This window comes from Acartia tonsa, chromosome 2 (genome assembly GCF_053477335.1).
Source record: "Acartia tonsa isolate MP-2025a chromosome 2, ASM5347733v1, whole genome shotgun sequence".
NCBI lineage: Eukaryota > Metazoa > Arthropoda > Copepoda > Calanoida > Acartiidae > Acartia > Acartia tonsa.
This window is the reverse complement of record NC_137261.1, coordinates 35,833,470-35,855,848: the sequence shown is the minus strand read 5'-3', so window position 1 is coordinate 35,855,848 and position 22,379 is coordinate 35,833,470. Positions and strand designations below refer to the sequence as shown.

Below are 22,379 nucleotides of genomic sequence, written 5' to 3'. Positions count from 1 at the left end.
ACATCCAAACTAAAGAAAAAAGCAATTGAAATATGTTATGTGGAAGTGATTTTAAATCTAGAGCAAATAAAGACGATATTTTATAAATTTTGCAAATAGTATAATACTGTGTTTAAAATCATTAGTTGGCCTAAATTATCTCGCAAATAGATGGACTGGGAAAGATTTTTTTGTAGAATTCTAGTGTTAGCCATTTTAAGAAATGCTTAAGTCAAGTCCTTCCATAGAAATCGCCAGGAAATATTTTAACTCTTAATCTTCAGAAACAAAATAATTTTAAAAAAGGGAGGAGGGTATCTTTCGGTGTTAATTGTTACATTAGGCTAGGCTACGTTAGGTTAAATAATAATTCATAATTATTTGATTAGGAGCACAGCTAGAATTCAAATAACTAGATTATTGTTTTCACGGGGGTGTGAAAGAAGGCAAATTTTCAAATGGCACAAATATACTACTTTTCTCTTAATATTTTTTTGGGGTCCCTCAATCCATGCAGCCAAAGGATCTATTCAAAATTCAGATGTATTTTTAAAGGGGCCTCAGAAAAACAAAATCACATTCAAAGTGGCATTGTTAATTAGCTTACTAAAACCCTTTTTTAACCTCAGAAAGTCAGTTGACATGTATAACTACGCTAAGTAAATTTTCTGCTGGTTTGAAGAAATATCCAAACAAATACAGTTCATAAATATGAGTAATTACACCGGGTATGAGTGAATGATGTGTATTTTAAAAAGTTTATATGTTTCATTTAAAGATTAATATTTAATGTGTCAACACTGACTTTGACTAAATATTTTTAGTTTCTCTTTAACTGTCATTATACCATTATTATTATACACAAAATTGATGTTTATTTTCCACATTAATGAAATATAGAATTTAAATTGATAAAAATTCAAAGGATTTTTTTGCATTCTAAGCCGAAAACGATATCATAAGCTGGATTAGAACCAAATGTCATCCATACCTGAATAAATCTATAATTTATCGTTTTACTATCCCCATAAAGTTGTCTTTAAAACTATGTGCTTGAAGAAAATGTATAAAAAAATTTATGAATCTAAGTTAAAACACACAGATTGTGAACTTGAAATAAATAAAAATTACATGATTCTTACTTATAATGAACGTATTGATTACAGAAAACACAATGACATAGATGATATCAGCACTTGGAAGCTCTAACTATGTCGAATTCGATCCTAAAGCTAGTATTAGCTTTAAACCTTCTCATTTTACAAGGTAAGATTAGAAATTTTTATTGCATATATAAAAACCTCTATTGCAAAATATGAAAGTTTACAATAAAATGTATAGTTTATTATCCTAGTTTTATATACTTTTTGAAAGTTTTATGTTTAATACACCAGGAATTTACATCGATTTTTTTCCTAAATATATAAAAAAAAAATTATTTCAATATTTTAATACTTTACTTCAACCCAAAACTTTTTTTTCTATTTTACATTTTCTTGAAATGTAATGATAAAAATAGTGTAGGGACAGATTACTGTAAATTGAAATAGTCTCCCTAAGTTTTATAAACATGTTCTTAAATGCGTTGGCTTAATAATTTTTATTTGGAGAAAAGCAATTTGTTCATCAGATTTTAGGGTGTATTTCAATTTATCATATCTTTGCCCCCAAGATTCATTGAAGGATTACTTAAAAAATTACACAGCTATTTCACAAAATGTAATATAATAGTAAATTTTTGGATCTACTGCAGTTCATGGTAAAATATTGCTGGTAACGCAATTTTCCAAAAATCTATGAATTTTAAAGGCTGCTAGCTGTCAAACAGCTGAACATACAGATCATACCCGCACACCATTTTAAGCGGCATAAGAAGGCCTACAAATAATCTGGAATAGCCAAGATCTAATGATGCACAGGGAAAGCTTCACTGAAGAAAAAATGCGTAAAATAGGTCTTTTTTTGCGCATTTCTCTGCACTGCGAGATAATTATGCATTATTGATTTATGGCTATTCCAGATTATTTGTAGGCCTTCTTATGCCGCTTAAAACAGTGTGCGGGCATGATCTGTACGTTTAGCCGTTTGGCAGCTAGCAGCCTTTAAAATTCATAGATTTTTGGAAAATTGCGTTACCAGCAATATTTTACCGTGAACTGCAGTAGATCCAAATTTTTTTTACATCTTTCCAAAAACATTTATCGAAAAAAAACTACTCCTTTTTTAAATCTGTGTATAGTTTAATGTCTTTTTCATCTTTTCTATTGTGTTTATAGATTAAGTTGCCATTTCTTCGATAGATATGTAAATATTTCTGACTTTTTCCAAAAAAGAAAATAATTTTTTCCTATTAAATTGAAAGTACACCAGTCGATTTTCCTTATTAGTTTACATAAATATTGTAATTATTCATCAAGTATATATGATATAGTCTATAATTATCCTTTCATCATTAGTTTAAAAGAAAAATTATTAACTACAAGCACACAAAGATACAGTGTGACCAATTTATAAATTATTTTTTGGGGGGTTTGATAATTATTAACATTTTGATATATTATGGTGTGAAAATGTATAGAAAACAAGAACATACGCGTCTTAATAATTAAACAATAAAAATATGGAATACAAACCCTAAAAGATACTTTTTAGGGGCTACACTATTCATCAGTTAGACATAAACAAAGCGTTCAAAAAATCTATTCATTTATGAAAATAAATGTGACTTTTCATAAACTACAAGCGACTACACCTTAAGAGACATCTATATAAGCGCTTTAAGGAAGGGAAGGGGCAGGATTATCCTTCACTTTATACTTTAGTTTTAAAAAGAAAAATAAGGAAAACTACAGACACATATAGATATCCTGGTGTTTTTATGCAAAGATTTATTTTAAATATTGGTGTTTGTCTATTTTATAATTCACCCCCTTGCCTTTTTTTGCTTAAAAAAAGTTTTCTATTTTGTTTACCTTAAACTGTTATTGTATTAACTTTATTTTTTTATTTCTAGTCATTAAAATACTAACTTGAAAATGTAGTAAGCTAATGATTCATTTTTAATACACAGTTTATAAGTGTAAATAAATATTAACTTTATTTTATACTGTTGATAAATGATCTCTACTTTACGATTTTTCTATATTTTTATAAAAATAATCTGTTGAAAGGCAATAAAGATTTAGTCAAAAATGATGAAAAAATATCATAAATAAAAAAAGATTTTTTTTCACATATAGTTTCTTACAAATGAACGTTTAGCTTTACAACTAAATTTGATTTGATTTTTAGGAGCTTTTTCCATCCGAACTGTGTTCCTTAATGAGAAACAACCATTAGATGAGGTAATAGTTATTCTCTTATCGTATTATAGACAGCTTACTGTGGATATTAAAATAAAAATTGATTCCAGTTTTGTTAGTTCCAAGGGGCCAAAACCCGGGGTTACAAAACTAGTATCTAATTAAGATTTGAATTATTTTATTATTCGTAGAATATTGTCTCTAATATAATATGATACATGATTTTTCAGTATGGCTAAGAACCGGTTCTAATCTAGCGGATATTAATCGGTTTTAAAGCAGACTGGAATTATCAATAATTTTTATTTATGTATGTAAACAAATATCCTGTGTTAGTTATGCAATATTAACAGACAGATGTAAGAAATGAATTATAGAGAAAAATACAATGGCCAAGTCAATCTACTAAAAAATTCTGCAGCTTATTAAACAGTGTTATAAATGAACGGACAGAAATTAATCTTAGTGTAGATTCGCTTAAAAATAACTGAAAGCCGGCAAAAAAGTCAACATTTATCATTTTTTATGTCTATATACGTTCTATAAAATATAGGTTGTTAAGCTTTAGTATATAATATATTAATGTAAATGGCTTGTAAAGTTTTTAAGCTCGTTAGTATGACATTAAGTAAATTATTAATGTCAATAAGTTTCTTCATAGGTCAAAGTTATAACACTAAAAAAACTACAAAATTTATTTACATCATTAGAATGGTTTCCCTAAATGTGCCTTGTCGAGCACAGAAACGCTCTTCCCCATTAATTTGAAATAAATTGAAAATAAGATGTCTTTAGTTTTTCATGTGTTTTGTTATTTACTGTAGTACAGGTTAGGTTAGGTTATTATAAGGTATAGGTTTTCCCCGCAAGGTTAGAATACCGCAGTACCTTATCATTAGAATTCTGGCAGTTATATCTAATACTCATCCCCTCCCCTCCCCTCTAACAAACAGAGCATCAAAATGCTAAAGCGAAGATATGAAAAATTTAAGTTCCAATTACAGAATTTTAAAATAAAAACAAGGATTCTTGCAATTTTGTGAGCAATATGCAATGCTTGTGACTTTTAATTTAGTTTCTTATAGAATGCAAGCTGTCCAGAATATCATTTTTAATATTGGAAATTATCTACAAAAAATGACAGACCTTAATTATTTCTAGACGTGTTGACAAATCATCAAAATTAATCTTATTTTAACAAATTATAAATAATTACACTTTTTGTTTAATTAACTGCATTAAACCTAAAACTTCGAAATAATTATTATGATTTTAGAAATTATAATTTCAAGTAAAAATTGTAATCAATCCGATAAGTGCAGCCTATGGCCAAAAATGTATTTTTAATTGCATACTTTTAAAGTTAACTTGATTAATGATTTGTTTTGTTGATTTATTTGTTTTTCTGATCATTTTAGTTTTAAAAGCTATTGATCCATCTCAACCCAAGACTACTATATCAAACTAACATCTTTGTACAGGCCATATATATATTTCAATAACTAAGGTTATTTTATGTTCAATGACAGTGATGAAAGCATTTGAATTTACATTTGTTGGAAAAATTCGTTAAGCAATACCATCGTTAAGTAAACCCAACATTTTGATTGACATTGTGTTTATTGAAAGAATGGTCCTTTTTAGTTGAGCTGTTTACCTGATTGTCCGCAAGAATGTTTGAGAACAGATCTAAATCTACAATGGTTTCCCAAGTTTTCTTTCTGTTACAGGTAAATTATTTCAAAACTTAAACTATTACAAATTTGAAATCCATTTTTTCTTTTTATTAGCGAAGCTACTCTAAATTTCTGTTTGGCTGTTCGCCTAATTGTTAATCAGTACGTAGTTCTATGGGAGAAATATGATTATTTTGATTGCTCTTCAATGTAGACAGCTTAATTTGTTTTTATTTTCCCTATACAAATCAGCATCCAAGTGTAAAATTTACTTCAACCGTTGGTCTGTCAGTCGGTCAGTCGTAGTACAAAAATACTTATAGAAAACATAAGTGAAAGTTACTTTATTTCATCCATGATTTTGTGCTTTGCTTCCTGTATGGATGTTGTAATCCTTGATTTTTATTATGCAGGGGTAAAAATATATGTTTTGTCCCCAAATTATTTATTTTCTCATCTATAACAGTGTAATGTTAATGGAGGTATAAGGAGATGTCAATAAACCCTCTTCATTTTTCATCACTTCCCCTTCTCCATATGTCTTGCATATCCTGGCAAATATCTATACGCGCCTCTCTGGTCTATAGTATAGTAGGATAAATATATATTTTGAAACAAAGAATATCATTCTATGCTTCATTTTATAAAAAAAAAAATTTTAGTATTTTACATAGTATTTTATCTAAAACATTAATGTAATCAATTTTGGGAGTATTTTCATAATTTAAAAAAATAATGCAGAGCAAATGGCCGAACCTGGGTTGGTGGTTCTTTTCCCTACATGGACATCATTCAGTTTGGAAAGATAAAAACAGAAGAACCACAACGAATGTGTAAGTTTTTTAGATCTTTGTTTTTAGTCTATGTTTATAAAGAATAATGAAAAATGTTTTCTTTATGTATTATAAAATGGATAAAAAAATCTTGAAGTTCTGACTTTGTATGAACATCTAATAAAGGGATGTCAATTACTCGGCCGCTGTTTAAAATATTTAATTCAATGAGCATCTAGTATACAACTATCTTGCCCTTCTGTCGATCAGTAATGCTTTGGAGTACATTAAATTCTTTAAATGAAATGTGTTTTTCTCAGCAGCTAGTAGAGATAGATGTTGTGCATATTCTAATGGACATTTATTCTGTTTCTTAATTAATCTTAGAGGGATGTTATTAAGTATAGATAAATTATTATAATGTGAAGATTCTGCTTACCAATTAATATTATATCCACTCAAATGCTAATTTACTAACAAACAAATTAGGATTATTTGTGTTTGTAATTATGGACGATAACATAAATGTTTTGCTCAATAAATCGTACTAATATAAAATGTGTAATACATAAATATTTTTTCTTATTCTAGGGGAGGGTTTCTTGTATGGTACCTATCTATCTGGTAAGTGATAATTATGATTTAATGCATCATAGTTTGAAGTCATGGATTATTAAGAGAATCTTTTACTAGTATTGTCAACACTTCATTCAAAAGCAAATTAAGATTTGACTCTATGGGGAGCGGAAATGTTTATACTTCTCGTTTTTTCCCTTTCATTGGTTGGTCATTTTACAGGTATTTACAGGAACTACAGATAAAGGTTATTAAATAAAAGGGACAAGGAAGCAAAAAATCGGGTTAACCTTTGTATGGTCGAAACTTCCATTTGAACAAAGGAAACTTCACAAAAATTGTAGCCTTCTATTTCAACAAAAATGTTGCCTAAATACGGTTGACAACCCCCCCCCCCCCCCCCTCCCAAATCGATTAAGAACTCGCCAATGGCACGATGTTTTAGAGTTAATTTTAGCTTGTTTGTGTAGGTCCATGGATTGGTTTCCAAGTACCTGACACTCCAACAATTATCTGGTATGCCCTTTCTACACATAAGGTACATATATTTTAATTTGTATTTGCTAGAACAACTTCTTGTAATTGAGTACATTCGTCGAGAAAAGAAAGTTTTTAAACACAGAAATTTCAAATCTAGTAATAGTTATTTATCATATTTTCGTAATATTGATGAATGCTGGAAAAGGATTTTTATTTTTTCCAAAGAATCCAGATTATTAAAAAATTCTTTTTTATTTATATTTTTAAACAGGTTAAACATAAATTTTTGTTTAAGGATCCTTTCCCACAACTAAGATGGAAACATCAATGTTTAACGTAAGTTTTATCAAACTAGAAAATAGAAGCGGGTCTACTCATATGATACCCTCATAAATGACAATGGTTGGGACAAGTTTAAAAAGATCACAACCCCAAAAAGATTAATAAGCGTATGAAGAAAAAAATTGCCCATTTGAAAATATTGGTTACCCCTCCCCATCTAACGTTCAAAATGTACTAATAAAAGAAAATTCCATTGCTGACATTTAACTTAAATTGCCTAACCTATACCCTAATTATTTCTTTCGTTTATGACGCATATTTGAACATAAAAACAATTTAAATTTGGCCATTATCATTACAATAATAGTATAGACAGAATTAATGGATATTTATTATTGATGTTCAATCAGCCATCAACCAATTTCACTGTCAATAGCTAATCAAATATATACTGATTGAATCTTTTTAAAAAAATCAAATTTGATTTAAAAGTTTCATTTCCATAAAAAACATATAGCCGCCAATTATATACTAAACTAAAGAATAATGTAATACCTACTAATGTAGCTGAAACAAATAATACTCATACCCAATGTTGCACAATTCACCGGAAAAACATGCATTTTTTTCTAAATAATTTTAGACAGTTTTAAAACAAGCTTAATTTTTTAGGATAGACTACACTACAGGAGAAATAGCTCTTTACTTTGATGCAGTCCAAATTCATAGGGTATTTTTTTTATTTCATTTAGCTATATTGCTAATATAAAGCTTAGCTTCTTTTATTTTGAGTAACGCAACTACTCTATAACTAGGGCGTGTCCGTATGACTATGCTTCCGTCTGACCATCATCTAAGGGGAAACGTGATTTTCTCTTTTAAATTTTTAACGTTTCCTAATCACATTCAAATTTTAAATTGAGCGATATCTCATGTGAAATATGGTTTATACCAGTGCAGTGGTGACCGAAGGGGGTTATAGAGAGGTGCGAACATCCTCCTAAGAATATCTTAATTGAGAATGCATGACTTCCACTTTTTTTATCCCCTAATGTTATCATACCCCTATGGTAAATCGATGTGCACGTCACTGGTTAAGCAGCTACTTTTAATTACAGTTGACGAATTTTTTTTGTCGATAATGCTTCATGGGAGATTTGATTTTTGTTGTTAAATGTTATTTTCTTACGATATATAATACTTATTTTATCAGTCCCTTTGATAGAAATTTCCTGTTTTCTTATTAAATTGTTTTAATAGTATTTTGCTTTGATATTCTTTTATGTTTTTATACTAGATTTTTTATCATTTAAAAAAAATATCATAGGAGACTTTTTCTGATTTGCCTGAAACGTACGCGAAATGGCAGGGACCTGTGGATTATGGGGCAGCTGGGTGCGTCAAGAGAGATGGAGGATTAGGTAAATGTCGCAACCAGGTATCAGCAGCAGAATTAAAATTTGATTCTGCGGCTGTGAGTTTCAGAATTTAAATTTGGTGGCTGAAGGTATAAAAATCAAGAAGTGATTGCCACTAAACCCTTATCCGCGCACATTTATTAAGCTGTGTGACTAAATTCTGGGGCGACCTAGTAAAACGGTGGACAAATGAGTAATACTTGAGTTAGGCTCTTGTCGTATATGCAAAGAAAAAAGTAAAAACAGTTATATTAAAATGTGTATCTTCTTTAAGAGACATGATGTCTTTTTGCTTGTCTGTATGTCTTTACCGAAAGATCTCTCAGACATTGAATATATTGACATATTGAGTGAATACAAGGATAAATTGACAGGGTAAAATTTCTTGGTCAGTTATTTATATATTATATCGATTATTCATATTGACAAAATTTCTCATATGGCTTCTATTTTAGGTAAAATGTCAGCGCCTGTAGAATACACTGATGTACAGATCTATAACAGAGTTCTAACTCCGGCCGAGGTTCAGGAATATGTGGATTGTAATACAAAAAGGTTTTACTTATTTTGCCATAATTTCGTGCTTTATCTCAAATTGCCACAAATAAGGGCGGGAGAAGGGGTTTATATGCTCGACTAGGGACTTTGAGGGGAATAAACTAATGAGAAGTTTTCCTAAAAATTGATATGTTAATTTGATGATAGGATATTTCAGGTTCGCATTTTGTGATTTTTTCTCGAGTCTGAAAAAGTATTGAACAAGTTTTTTCACTAAAATGTATAATCAATATGTACTTTAAGAAACAGTATTCTAAACCCATATACAAACTCAGTCCACTTGGTCTTTGTAATCATTTCTTTTCAGGGGTGAAGTTGCTTCCTGGGATCTTAGTAACTGGTATACAGAGGCTGGCAGAGGATTGACCGCTGAACATGACAGGAACAGTTGCTAGATTTAATTAAGGATCTGTTTTCTACATATTTATTTATTTAGAATCTTTATGTTATGTTTATGCAATTTTAAACATATTAGTTTTTGTTGAAACTTTAAAACTTTTCTAGTAATTTAGAGTCTATGAGTTTTAATGATGTTTTTGTAGTTTAATTTAACCCTTATGGGAGGCGTCCAAATAATCACTATTGTAGGGGTAGGGGGTGGTATTAAATGACCTATCTATAAGAGATGTCAAGACACTAAAGAACAAAGTTGGTCGTTTAGGAAGATTGACCGATTTTACCGTTAAAAATGGAGATAACGGTAGAAAACTTGCAAACAGTTGAGATAACAAAATATGTGATATATTTTTATCAATTTTCATACAAAATTTTATTTAAGGTTATCAGGACGATCCAGATACCAGGTACTTCTGGTGCCAAGTATGTATATATGTCAATGGCCTTTATATGATCAAAAAAGATTTTGCTAATTTTATTATTATTAATGTTACCTTGTGTTTCGAGAAAAAAAGCATAAAGAATGTGATATATATTTATAACAAGTGGAAAAACTTTTTGGGGGTTCAATAGTGTTAAAATTATTTATTTTGAGATGCGGCTACCCTATAGTCGATTCTACGATTTAGTTTTTAAGAACCCATTGATAAATCTAGCCTACTTGTACAGAAATTTTGAATTTGAAGTCTGCTCAAACAGGGATAAATCATATATTCATCTTCCCTACAGGTAATGACAAATATATTGTAAATAAGATCAATTCAAGTTCATAAGTAGCACAGCATAAGAAATTAGCCGTACTTCAAATGAAAATGAGCAATTAACTGCTATATTAAAAATCTTGTTTTTTAATGTTGAGATTCTGTTATCGTTTAGACGAACCTAGCTCTCAAATATCTACTGAAATTATCTTACTTGACATTTAGAGCTATTGTTGAATTTATGATTGAAAGCCTTTCTTCTTCCATGGATGAGTCTCAGATTATATCCTTGAATATTAGATGAAATTATCATTATCATTTTTTAACACGTGTCAAACGTTATTAATCTCAAAATAGAAAATTTAAATGTCTAATTGTAATGCCTGAATTTTAGAATTACCTACCGTGGACAGGCTCAGCACTTTTGCTCCAGATTTAATGCAGATCTTGTTTCTTATACTACCGAGGTATATGTAATACATATAGATAGTATTGATGATCATTAGCGTAATTGAACAATTAGGAAAATAGTGTATGGGATTAGACAATGGCCAATATATTGATGTGCATCCTCAATGATGATTCAAAAAATTACCCCTGCTGTAGATTAGAATTAGTGGTTCACTTTCATGGGAACCTTAATGTATTTAAAATTAATTTCACCAGCTAGAAATCAATTTGAGTTGAATGGATTTGTATGTGTGATTACCTAGCTATGATAATAAAATTATTGTACATACATACATGTAATTTCCAATGTAACAAGAATGGATATAGATTACATGGATATTGCGCGGGGAATTTTTGTCTTCAGTTGAGGTTGCTAATATAGTCCTTAGGTATTGATCAATACGTTCCTTCATGTTCAGTGAATCTTATCAAATGATTGAGAAACCAATTAAACGGTAACTTTGACTTCTAAAATCTTGAATTTGTAGACTGAGTATACAGAAATGTTAAGAAACATAAGCCTGCCCAAATACTTGCGAAGACCCGAGGGTTGCGTGGCAAAGCAGTCAGACAATACCTATGAATTCAGAACTTATGTTGGAGGTGACCAAAAAGCTGGCAAATTCTATGTAAGTTTATTTTATGAAGAAAAAAACATTATACATTTTTATATGTTGGTCGATTATTCTCTAATGACCAGGGATTAGACAATGAACAATAATTTCCTGTATGTATCCATACTTTGATACAGAGAATGTAAATAATACTGGTCCAGTGGTTCCAGAAATTTTATAACATTCTCGCATTTATTTGCATAAAAACTTTGGGGACTTTTGATAACTGATTAGGGGCTGTAAAAATTACCATTGTCTCTAAGCTTTATTGCATAATACTTTTTATAATTTTTAATTTGTTAATTAGAGACCGAAGGATAAGAAGCAGTTAAGCTATCTTCCCTGGGCAGATGGAAGACCTTGGGGTGGCGAGTTTGCCTGTCTTAATATTCTGGCAACTTTAGAATTATCTGCAGGTAAACTCTTAACAACTACATATATACATTACAGTAGACTAAAAGTTTTAATTATCTGAATCAGGATATTTATGAAGGAATGAATAGTTAACTTTCTATTTGAATCTAAAGGTCAAGTCGCCTATTAAAATTATTACGCTTTCCATCACATCACAATTGATTCATATTTTGATGCAAATTTGAAGTAAGGTTTGGTTAACTTAAGTGAAAGACAGTAAAGGAGTTTGGAGGTAAATGCCAAATTATTAATACCCTGTCTATTTTACTGATGCTTGCAACTTATACAAAATTAGTAAGGTTTCGTCTGAATCTTAATGTATCGAAAAATGTTGTTTGATTTTGTTGTACTTTTCAGGGAAACTTTATAAATGTCTTAGCGTGGTTTTAGGTTTTCCTGACTCCTCATTAGGGTATTAATATAGCATTGGGAAAGGGAAAATAAAACCATTTAACTTAGACTTATATCCCTTTTTTTCAGAGAATAAGGTTACCATTAAGGGATCTACAATTCAAGATGAAAAATGTGACTTTTTAGAGTCGTGTGCTTCTTGTTTAGTCAATCGGTAAGAAGAATATAATTTTTAAGTATTGCTTCGAAACCGGTTTATATCCTCTGGATTATAACCGGTTCTAAGTCATACTAAAAATCATGTACCGTTGCGTATTATAGAAATTTCCACAAATAATAAAATTTAAAACATAAAATTAATACCAGTTTTGTTGACCCAGACAATCGGATCCCTCGGGGCCATCATATATGGAATAAATCTTATAATTTTTAGTTTTGCTATCTGTAGAAAGATGCGACAAATATCTATTAACAATAGTCCAGCTACTAAGTAATTCACTGTGTGTTTCTGGATCAATTTAAAAGATATGTACATAAATTGTACATTGTTGGTTAAGGAATATTTCAAGATTTCCCTCATATTGCATCTGGAACACAATCGAACTTCTTAAGAAACTATGTATTTTTTGTTGCTTATTTCATGTTATGTTAGGTAAAGTAAAGGTTAGGAGTGTCCTTAAAAAATTGTATTAAGTAGGTATAGGACTCACAGAGGCTAGACATTGTTTCTTAAACAAAATCAAATTTAATTTTTTAATTTAAAATTTAGACCTGCACCTACATTGCGAGTTCGGGGCCTCTGTGATGATTCTATACTGGACAGAAACTATGTTCTGGAAATTGATCAGGATGGTTCACCAGTTCTTATAGGTAAGTGATTGTGAAGCCAGGCCGAAAAATATCCTGCAGACTGCATAGATACTTTGTTTAATAATTCTGGAAAGGAACTAAGTCATAATGAATGGCGGTTTATCTTTTTAATGGCAATACAATGATTGTGTTATTAACCCAAATCAACTTGGAATTTCTTAAAATAAAATTTGTCAAAATATTTCAATATTTTTAGGTGATAAGATGTCACTGTTGAAGTTTGATCCAAACATCAGTATGTGGAAATGGACAGATAACCGACAAAAAGGAGAATATGCTATCATAAACAAACCAGAAAAATCTTTGCTCATGGGTTATGGCGTGGCTGACTTCTCTGCTATGAATGTAAGTTTTCTTGTTTAATTGTTAAAATATGTCCCTTTTAGCATGTTTTTCTGTGTTAGTAAATTATTACAATAGATTTACTTTATTCATTTTTCCTTTTTGTAAAGAATAAAATATAAAAAAACATTGAAATATAAATTTTTTACTACCACTGGAACCACAGCTTGTGTCCCAGCCTTAGTAAATGAACCTATTATTCAATCATTTTCATTCAATTTTCCTTGCAAAGGTGCCTAACAAATCACACCACTTGTAAAATTTTTATATTAAAACAATAATAAGATTTAATTCCTTTAAGTTTAGTGATACAAAGACACATCACTATTTAAATAAATACTATTCCTCTATACATGGGTTTTTAATTTTCGTCATTTAAATTGTCTTTTTTTTGATCACTTTTTTTCCAGGGACGAGGGCAGGGGAACATTGGACTGTAAATTATTATAGTCCACATTACATACCTATTTATTTAGCTGATAGGCAAAAATTTTAATCAATAACTTCATATTTAAAACCTTTTGATATTTAGGATAAGTGTTTCCTGAATGTAGCAAACAAAAATTTGGATGTAGTGTTTACAGCCTGTGGGGACGGTTTCTATACTTGTCAAGATGGCCAATGTATTGATATTGAGACACGGTAGGAATTTTAGTTTAGAAGTTGTTAAAAAATTGGTACCTGCTGGTATGTTATGCTAATTGATCTTAATATTTGTTTTCTTCTCTTTTTTCTTCCCAGCCCTTTCTCTGTAGATCTCAATGGCTATGTGTTAGGAATCTAAAAAATATGTAAAAAAAATATATAAACCATCAAATAATGGCAAACAATTTAACTCCTAATGCCTTCCTAATGAAGATGTAATGTGGTGGAAAAATTTGGACACTGCTAGTTTAAACAATACAATCAATATTTTAAATACGTCCCAAATGTCTTTGGGCCACAGATGAGAGTACGTGTTTATGAAACTTTAAAAAACAGTATACTATAAAGTTTAATGTGCCTCCCTCTCTGATTGTTACTTATACATTTTCACTCGTTTCTAATTCATTTCTTTGAAAGAATTTTTTTTTTGAATGTCAGGTGTGATCAGTTCCCAAATTGTAAAGATGGATCAGATGAGCAGAATTGTAAATCTATGGTCATCAATGGAAACTATAACAAGAAAATTCCACCTTTTCAAGTCAATAGGAATGTTTAATATTTTAGAAATCTTAAGGGAAAAGACAATAAACGATAAATTAATGTCCTACATAAATCATTTTAAACTAAACTACCTCTGATGTAATTCTAAATTAATAGTGAAAAAGTTTGGACATTGCTAGTTGGTACTGCCCTAGCAAGATAAAGTATCCAACATTTGTAAGCCATTGAATGAGAGAACATTTTCATAAAACATGTATAAATTTCTGCCCTATGTCCCCCCCCCCCCCTCCCTAGTTTTTTTTATATTCTTACTAGCGGAAGCACACCTAGCATATGGGGGCTCTATATCTAAGGAATATGGTAGGGCAGAAAAATAGCGTAAACCATACCTACTTTTATATAAAAAAAAGTCTAAAACCATCCCGAGACCTATTAGTAGCTTCTCTGGTTAGGAGGACCAAATCGGTTCAGCGGTTAGCGAGATTCTTAGCTACAGACAAAAAAAGCTTACTACTTTATATAATAGGATATTAGGATTGATTAGGAACAATTATTGAACAAAAATGAAACTAGGGAGTCAAATGAGATTATGAAAGCCCCTATAAACGTGTCAGTGATAGTTATAGACATCCTACAGATTGTTGAGGTAGATCTCGAGTACACTGCCAAGTTTAAGATGATACTGGAGTGGTTTGATTACAGGTATTGGACAATTTTTTGTAGATTAAAATTATTGCAAAAAAATTGTCCCTGCTAGTTTGAACCAACCAATTTCGAATTTATTAAATCTAAAGTTTTTAAGCAGTTAAATAAGAGAGCATGTTTATAAACTTTAGGTATAAGTGAAGTACAGTTACTAAATTCATGTTTACCCAGTCATTTTTGGGGCGACACAATTTTGTTAGATTTTCGGTTCATGGAAGGTTATGATTTTTTAGGCTTGAATTCTGGAACCTGAAAGAGCAGGAATCTTCTAATGCATTGAGCAAGGACGAAGAGGACGCGATCTGGTTACCTAACCTCGTCTTCAGCAACACAGAGTCCAATGATATCACTCAGGAACAAAACCTTCAATTTAAGCAATAGATATTGATTTTCCTAAAATAGCAAATGAAAGGAAGCCGGCAAAATATGCACCGCTAAATCTGCCACAAATAGACACAAACCCTAAATGCCTACAACTTTTTTGTTATTGCAGCTGAAGACTTTGAATTTGGGGTATTGGATCTGTCAGTGGCAGTCTTTCAGCAGTGTCTTTCTTGCAGACTTCCTTTAAAACTGTAGCCATTAAATGTAATAATCAGGGTTAAATAGGATAAGGGATTATCAGTTTAAGAGTTTGGACTCTGCTAATTTGTATAAACCAATCAAGACTAAGAGTTTATAAGCTAACGAATGAGAGTTTGTGTTTGAGTATCAGTCTTTTTATAGGATGCTGTGAGTATTGGTGCAAAAAATGGGGACATGATTCCAGTGACGTCATATTTTTCTTTCCCGAAAAAGGGAAGGGGGGAAGAAAATCTCTTCAAAAGAGATGGGGAAAACCCCCTTTTCTCCCATCTCTTTTTTTCTTCCCCCCTTCCCTTTTTCGGGAAAGAAAAATATGACGTCACTGGAATCCTGTCCCCATTTTTTGCACCAATACTCACAGCATCTTTTTATAGATCTCTGTCCCCTCCTCGATGTAATCGATCATTATAATTTAAGTGTATAGTATTAATAGTTTAAACAAAAAAATATTGTTGGATATTTCTGAAAAAAATAGAAAAGTTTTACACCATCATGTCAATTATTGCCACTTTCATATTCGTGCTTGAGGTATGTGTAAGATTCCCCTCTGTTTTGTGCCCCTTTAAAGTTTTCATCGCCAAAATCCTATGGACACCACTGATCAATTTAATTAGATGCAAAAAACTCCTTTATCTATTAATTTTATTTTTGTATCTATTTGGCTTTTTGTAAGCAAATCTACCCAAGAAAGTTATGTAAGCTTTGTTATGTAGGGAGATGAAAAATCTGAATTAGTGGCACTCAGAAAAACAGCACCCAAGTAAGTATTAATATATGTATCTATATGCAATTATGGACCAAAGTTTTTCCAAATTTCTTAGGTTAGGGTTTCTCAAGACTTACACATTCTTTTCTATATATAACACTCACTTCTAGAAAAGCGTTTGAACAATTTAAAGGATTGGGCCGGGAATATATTTTTGTTACACTTTTAGGAAAAGGTAATGTCTCTATTATTTTAATCCTCAAAAATTAATATAGTATTCAAAAGATTAAAGGATAAAGTATTAAAATCCTTAATTTATTAGCAAAAAAGCTCTTTTAACAAAGAAAATGATTTAAGGCGGAGTGACATTTCTGAAGTAGAAGAAATCAACATCTACAAAGGATCCGAGAGTATTCTCAAGTTTGAGAGGATATATACAAAGGTATAGATTGTTTTGTAATCTAAGCCTTTTATTATTTTATTTCATTTCTTCATTTCAAACCACCTTAAAGTTTCTGTAAAGCAATTATACAAAGAATTGGTGCTTTTCCCACAGCTCTTAAATTCTTCCCCCTTCTTTTTAAAAGAAATAGAGAAAAATAAGGGAGTTTTTACCCCTGCTGGTTGGCCCTAACTCTGCGGGGCCTAAAATTGCAGTGCTCTGCAGAGATACCCAATACTTAATATAATCTAACCTAGCATGACCTAAAGTAATAAACAAACTAAATACTCTACTCTCCATTATTTAATTTGTTTTAAAAAAATAAGGATGGCTCTGACTCGACTAGACACTTTGATGGAAACTAATGTTTGATTTAAAATGTTTTATTTAGACTTTCCGTTGTGTGTATCAGCTTCATATGTACCCATTTGATACTCAGGTTAATATTGATTATATCTTTATAAGTATACTAGAGGCGTCGCCCATAGCCTTTAGGTGCTATACCTTACAAGAAAGTTGCACCACATGATATGCCATAGTTCTTTTGTTTTACATATTTTTTTTTTTGGGGGGGGAGAGGGGTATTTTTTTGTTTTGGGGAGCTTAAGACCGCCGATGGACAAGAATAACCCTACCCCCCCCCCCTCCAAAAAAAATGTTTATCTATAATTGAACGAGTGATTCGACTTTCCCTACCACATTAACTGAAGTGCCGTTAGAGGCCTCTAGGGCCGTAGACGCTTCTGATGAATAGTTTTGTATTTATTTATTCTAAATTTAAAGGTTTCGTGATTATTGCATATTAATTAGAAATAGATAATAAGATATCTTTCTCTTAAATGTCATTTGATTCCCTTAAATCGTTTAAATAAAAACTAATAAAGCCAAAAAAGCCAAAATCAACGATTGTACATAAACAAGGATGACAACATCCATAAAAGCGAAGCACTGAAACGGTAGGACCAACGGACATTAACACTTGTATAGTGTTAGAACTTAATTATCATAATATAAATTTATAAGAGTCAAAGCAAAATTGTAAGTAAATTTGTTGTAAAACTGCTTGATACAGGATAATTTTTATGGACATACTTACATTTTTAGGGCTTGATTATAGAGTTGCTTCGCTTATTACATTATACTTTGTTGTCCCAGGAATCAATATACCAAAAATCAGATCAATCCGATGATTTGATCACATAAAAATTTGTTGTTAAAAAAGTAAAAAAAAATCAACATGTTTAAAATGGAAGTACGGACATTTTGGTAATGATTATAGAGTTGCTACGCTTTCTAAATCGTACCTAACTACTAAAGGAATCACCAAGCAAAATTTGAAATCGATAGGACAATTCTAACATGCCTAAATTAACGGAAAAAGCTATCCGTTACGGACGTACGGACGTACGGACGGACCGACCCTAATTATAGAAAAGCTTCGCTTTTAACAAAACATGCATGACCAACCATGGCAAACATACATTTAAACACATACAAAATATATATAGTAGACCTAGATTGTCAAACTGGCTCCATAATGAGTCAAACTTACAAAGGAAATACTGGCAGACAAACACCTTCGTTAATTTTTTGGTATATGCGATACTTCCAATAATACGAGCGACAACATTTTTCAACAGTAAATTTTGCCGAAAGCTAACTTTATACTAAAATATTCGGGATAGTATGTAACTAAATCATATATATTATTATTCACACATAATATAAACAAATTAACCCCCGCCCCCCCCCCCAAAAAAAAAAAAATGACAACAAAAAAAGGAAAAGAAAATGAAAACAGAAATAATAATTATAAAACCTTTTCAATCAAAAAAACAATTGTATTCTATTAGAAATGTGTGGAATTTGATTGATTTTGGTTTACAAATAATTAATCATTTAATTAAGCGTTTGAATATTACAATTTTCAAAAAAAGTTAATTCATTTACCAAAATGTACAACAAAGAAAAGTAGAATTATTTTCATTTCTTCTTGCAATTATTCTCGGACTATTTATTAAGCATCTGTTATTAAATTTCTTAAAGAATTCTTATCATTGTGTGATAGATATCCGGGATAATTAGAAACACATAGAGTTAGGTTTACCTTTTTCTTTTTAGCTCTTTCTATCCAATTGATTTCTATCCACAATAGGTTACCCTAATTGGTTGATATCATTAGCATCTAAATGGGCAAACAAAAAAGCTTACTACATTTTAAAAAGATTTATTGATTTGCTACAATTTAAAAACAGTTTCATATCATTTCTATAATACCTTTTAATAACATACCATCAAGCTTTCAACTATGGTGTTTTTAAAAAGAAACTTATTGTTTAAAACTCAGAACTTATAAAACGTTTGTCATTACAAATGTAAGTGTCAAATTAATTTTTTTTATAATTGAACCGACTACTTATTTTGAAGGTTTGTCTGATTACTTTACAAAAAAGTGTATAAAACTGACACAATCTTTTTTTGTCAGTGTATTAAAATAGCTGTTACCCCTTTTCTACTAATTTTAAGTTCAAAATAGGTTAAGTAAGGCACATTTAAGTTCTGCCGTGTGGTTTTAGTTTTTTAGTAGTTTTCTATACCAGTTCAGATTAGGTAGGGCCATAGTAAGCCCTGAAGACAATACATACTTGTTAGGCTAAGAACAAAAGGTAATAGTTAGTTTATTCTAGACTAGGTTAAGTTAGGTTAAGTAAATTGTAGAATTAAATAGTGATCTTTTTTATGATTATCTTATGTGTAATAAATAGAAATATAAGAATAGAAGCATATTCTGAACCCTTTTTTCGTCAAATCTAAGAAGGAACATTTCTAGCAGACAAAAGTATTGTTTACTTTCGACTCAAGCTTATGTGGATTCTTAAAAAATGATAGACTCGCTACTCGATAGTTAGGCAAAATTATTTTTGTGAAAAATCATCCAAAAGCACATTAAAAATCTACAAAAATTAAACAAAATCATATGTTAATAACTCTTTTAAGATTTTATTCATTTTTTGTAAATTTTTTTATTCGATTTTGGAGGATTTTTCACAAAAATAATTTTGCCTCACCAGCGAGTAGCCAGCCTAACTTTTTTTAAGAATCCACCTCGTTTCGAAGCTTTCAAATTGTAAACGAAATTTTTAAGCAATTAATTCTGATTCCGCAAAGCTTTCTACTAAGAAAATATACTGTTAACAGCTGACTTTTATCTATGTATGAAATGAAAAAAAAACATGCATTCGTAACAAGATGTGTACAAAATTTCAACCAATGAAATTAAATGTATGTACCAATGCGATTCTCCTATTCGCTCAATCAGACATTCCCTCTCTTTCTTAGTACTTTTATTGTGTAATAATGTAATAAGAAAGCCCTACAGACTATAACTACCCCTTGATATTATAGAACGTGTCTTATTTGAAATGTTTTTTTTTATGGAGAGCCTAGGGGTGGAGGGCAATAGCTCCCTGCCAGAGCTATAAAAAAAAGTTGGTCATCCAGGAGTAAATTCCTTTGTAATTTTTTGTTAGGTTAAGTACTGTTTAGGATATTCATGTTTTTCAACAAGAATTATCATAATAACGAAGAAGGGTTTATGGATGGTCCACTGGTTGAATAAGCGAATATTCCAGGTGTCCCGCCAGTTGATAAATAATTATAGTTTAGCTGCAAAGTATTTCAAATAAAACATTAAATATTTATTATTTCTCAGTAATTTGATTTATTAAAAAAAGATCAAATTTTGAAACTCTATAATAAGCAGTTATTAGTCACAAATCAAATTATTTGATTTCATTCGGTGGGGGGGGGGGGAGGTATTAACCATTAAACACTTGCCTATTAGACTCTAGGGGGGGGGGGGGGTTAGTAACACCCCAAATTTAGGAGTTAGGAAATATAGCCTTAAAGGGTGTACGTACCCATCCCTGTGGAATAGCCTGTTAAGGCTTGGAACAGTGTATTACTTTTGACATTAGCAAATATTTGATTACAAATATTTTAGATATGTACCATTAATTTGGAAGTTAGAAATTTGGACAGATTTGGTATCACTATGATTCCTGAATTCATTGAATACGGTAAATATAAACTTTAAACTTTAAGACTCTAGATAAGATTTAGATCATTTTTTACTATCATGAGAGGCTGCATAGACCAAAAGTATTGCCTGACACATTAATCGAGATTGGCCTTAAAATACAACATTTCTTTAAAATCTATTTTTTTTTTTTTTTAGTCGGCGACAGAGTTTTAACCCAGTACATTCTGACAAAATATGAACTCATCTATATAGATAAAGGTAATCAAACTTTATTCATCTTTCTAATACTAATTGCAATTAGTCGTGAAAAATGTCTGAAAATATGAAAATATTATTATTATTTTTTTAAAAAAGTCTTGGATTTTTTAGCATGATTGATACTTGCCTACTCGTTTACATAAATATAATTTGTTGGTTTATTTAGACTAAACTTTTCTACGTAATGTTTCTTGTTTAAATCTTTACTTAAAAGTAAAAGAGTGTGTGTCTGTCCTCTGTCCGCTTGTCTGTCAGTGCGTACTGAAGCATCTCCAAACTTCTCATTAGTTAAAAGAAGTTTTATTACTTTTTGGTGGGGAGGACACCATCACCCTCACAAGAGAAAAATGGCCCCACCCCTAAAATTTACTTGTTCTTCCTAAAACTAAACTTAAAAGTGGTTGTTGCCTCCCCCCCTCCCATCCACCCCTTACCCTAACCCTCCATAGTATAAAATAATATAATAACCTAAAAAATTTCAGAAAACCCAGAAGATGGAATTCAAGTTAAGGTATGTTTTATTTCATGCTACACAAAAAAATTCTATGTTAGTAAAAATACCTTGTAAATCATTACATATACAAAAATACATAGTTCATTAATTTTGACCTTTTACTATTTAATTCCACGACCATTGTTTTTAAGTTCCAAGTTTTACGCGATTACATTAGATTATCACGTGCCTAACATAGTAGCTTTTACAATGTTTTTTACAAGTTGTTATTGGATTTGTTTATTTTTGTTTAGTTAACACTGAAGCGTAGATTGTTGAATGAAATAATGACAACCTACCTCCCAACAACTCTAGTCCTTGTTATTGTCTATGCCACAAACTTTTTCAAGGTAATTCATCAATTTTGACATACTTCTTACTCTATAAAAGATTACATTATATGTTTATGTTTATCTGCTCTTTTATTTATCAAAATCTCTGTCCTTATGTCTGTCGATTTTCTGACTGTCCTACAACTGTCTACAACTGAACAAAAAAAAAGCAATTTAGCTTACTATTTTAAAATGGTATTCGTAGCAACTGAATTTAAAGCATCCAGATTAAAATCATTACGACTGGAAATTATTTAAATTGCAACTTTGAAATTTTTAATATTTTTGTTTAATTTCTATAAAGAATTTTTCAGCCAGAATATGAAATAATTGATTATATTTTTCTATTTTAGGATTTCTTCTTTGAGACAGTTATTAGTGTGAATCTTACTGCTTTATTAGGAAAATATTATTTCAAATATATTTACAATTAGCGTCTTAAGGAGGGTGGATCTTGGTAGTTTTTTTTAACCTAAAAAAACAATTCG

General features: G+C 30.5%; 1 protein-coding gene across 1 annotated transcript; it reads left to right on the top strand.

Annotated features, from left to right (window-relative positions):
• The first annotated feature begins 1,137 nt into the window (after positions 1-1,137).
• LOC145312524 (uncharacterized) lies at positions 1,138-22,325 on the top strand. The gene is made up of 30 exons (XM_080151779.1): positions 1,138-1,245; positions 3,271-3,323; positions 4,926-5,011; positions 5,699-5,790; positions 6,322-6,354; positions 6,777-6,844; positions 7,082-7,122; positions 7,741-7,798; positions 8,396-8,489; positions 8,942-9,041; positions 9,352-9,426; positions 10,110-10,169; positions 10,536-10,608; positions 11,080-11,220; positions 11,513-11,621; positions 12,100-12,184; positions 12,740-12,840; positions 13,037-13,185; positions 13,715-13,824; positions 14,266-14,374; positions 14,903-15,030; positions 15,267-15,388; positions 16,333-16,378; positions 16,682-16,766; positions 17,158-17,205; positions 20,770-20,845; positions 21,004-21,066; positions 21,549-21,577; positions 21,814-21,909; positions 22,245-22,325. Exons 1-30 carry the CDS (start codon positions 1,191-1,193, stop codon positions 22,323-22,325), a joined length of 2,466 nt encoding a protein of 821 aa, XP_080007905.1. The 5' UTR covers positions 1,138-1,190.
• Positions 22,326-22,379: the final 54 nt, after the last annotated feature.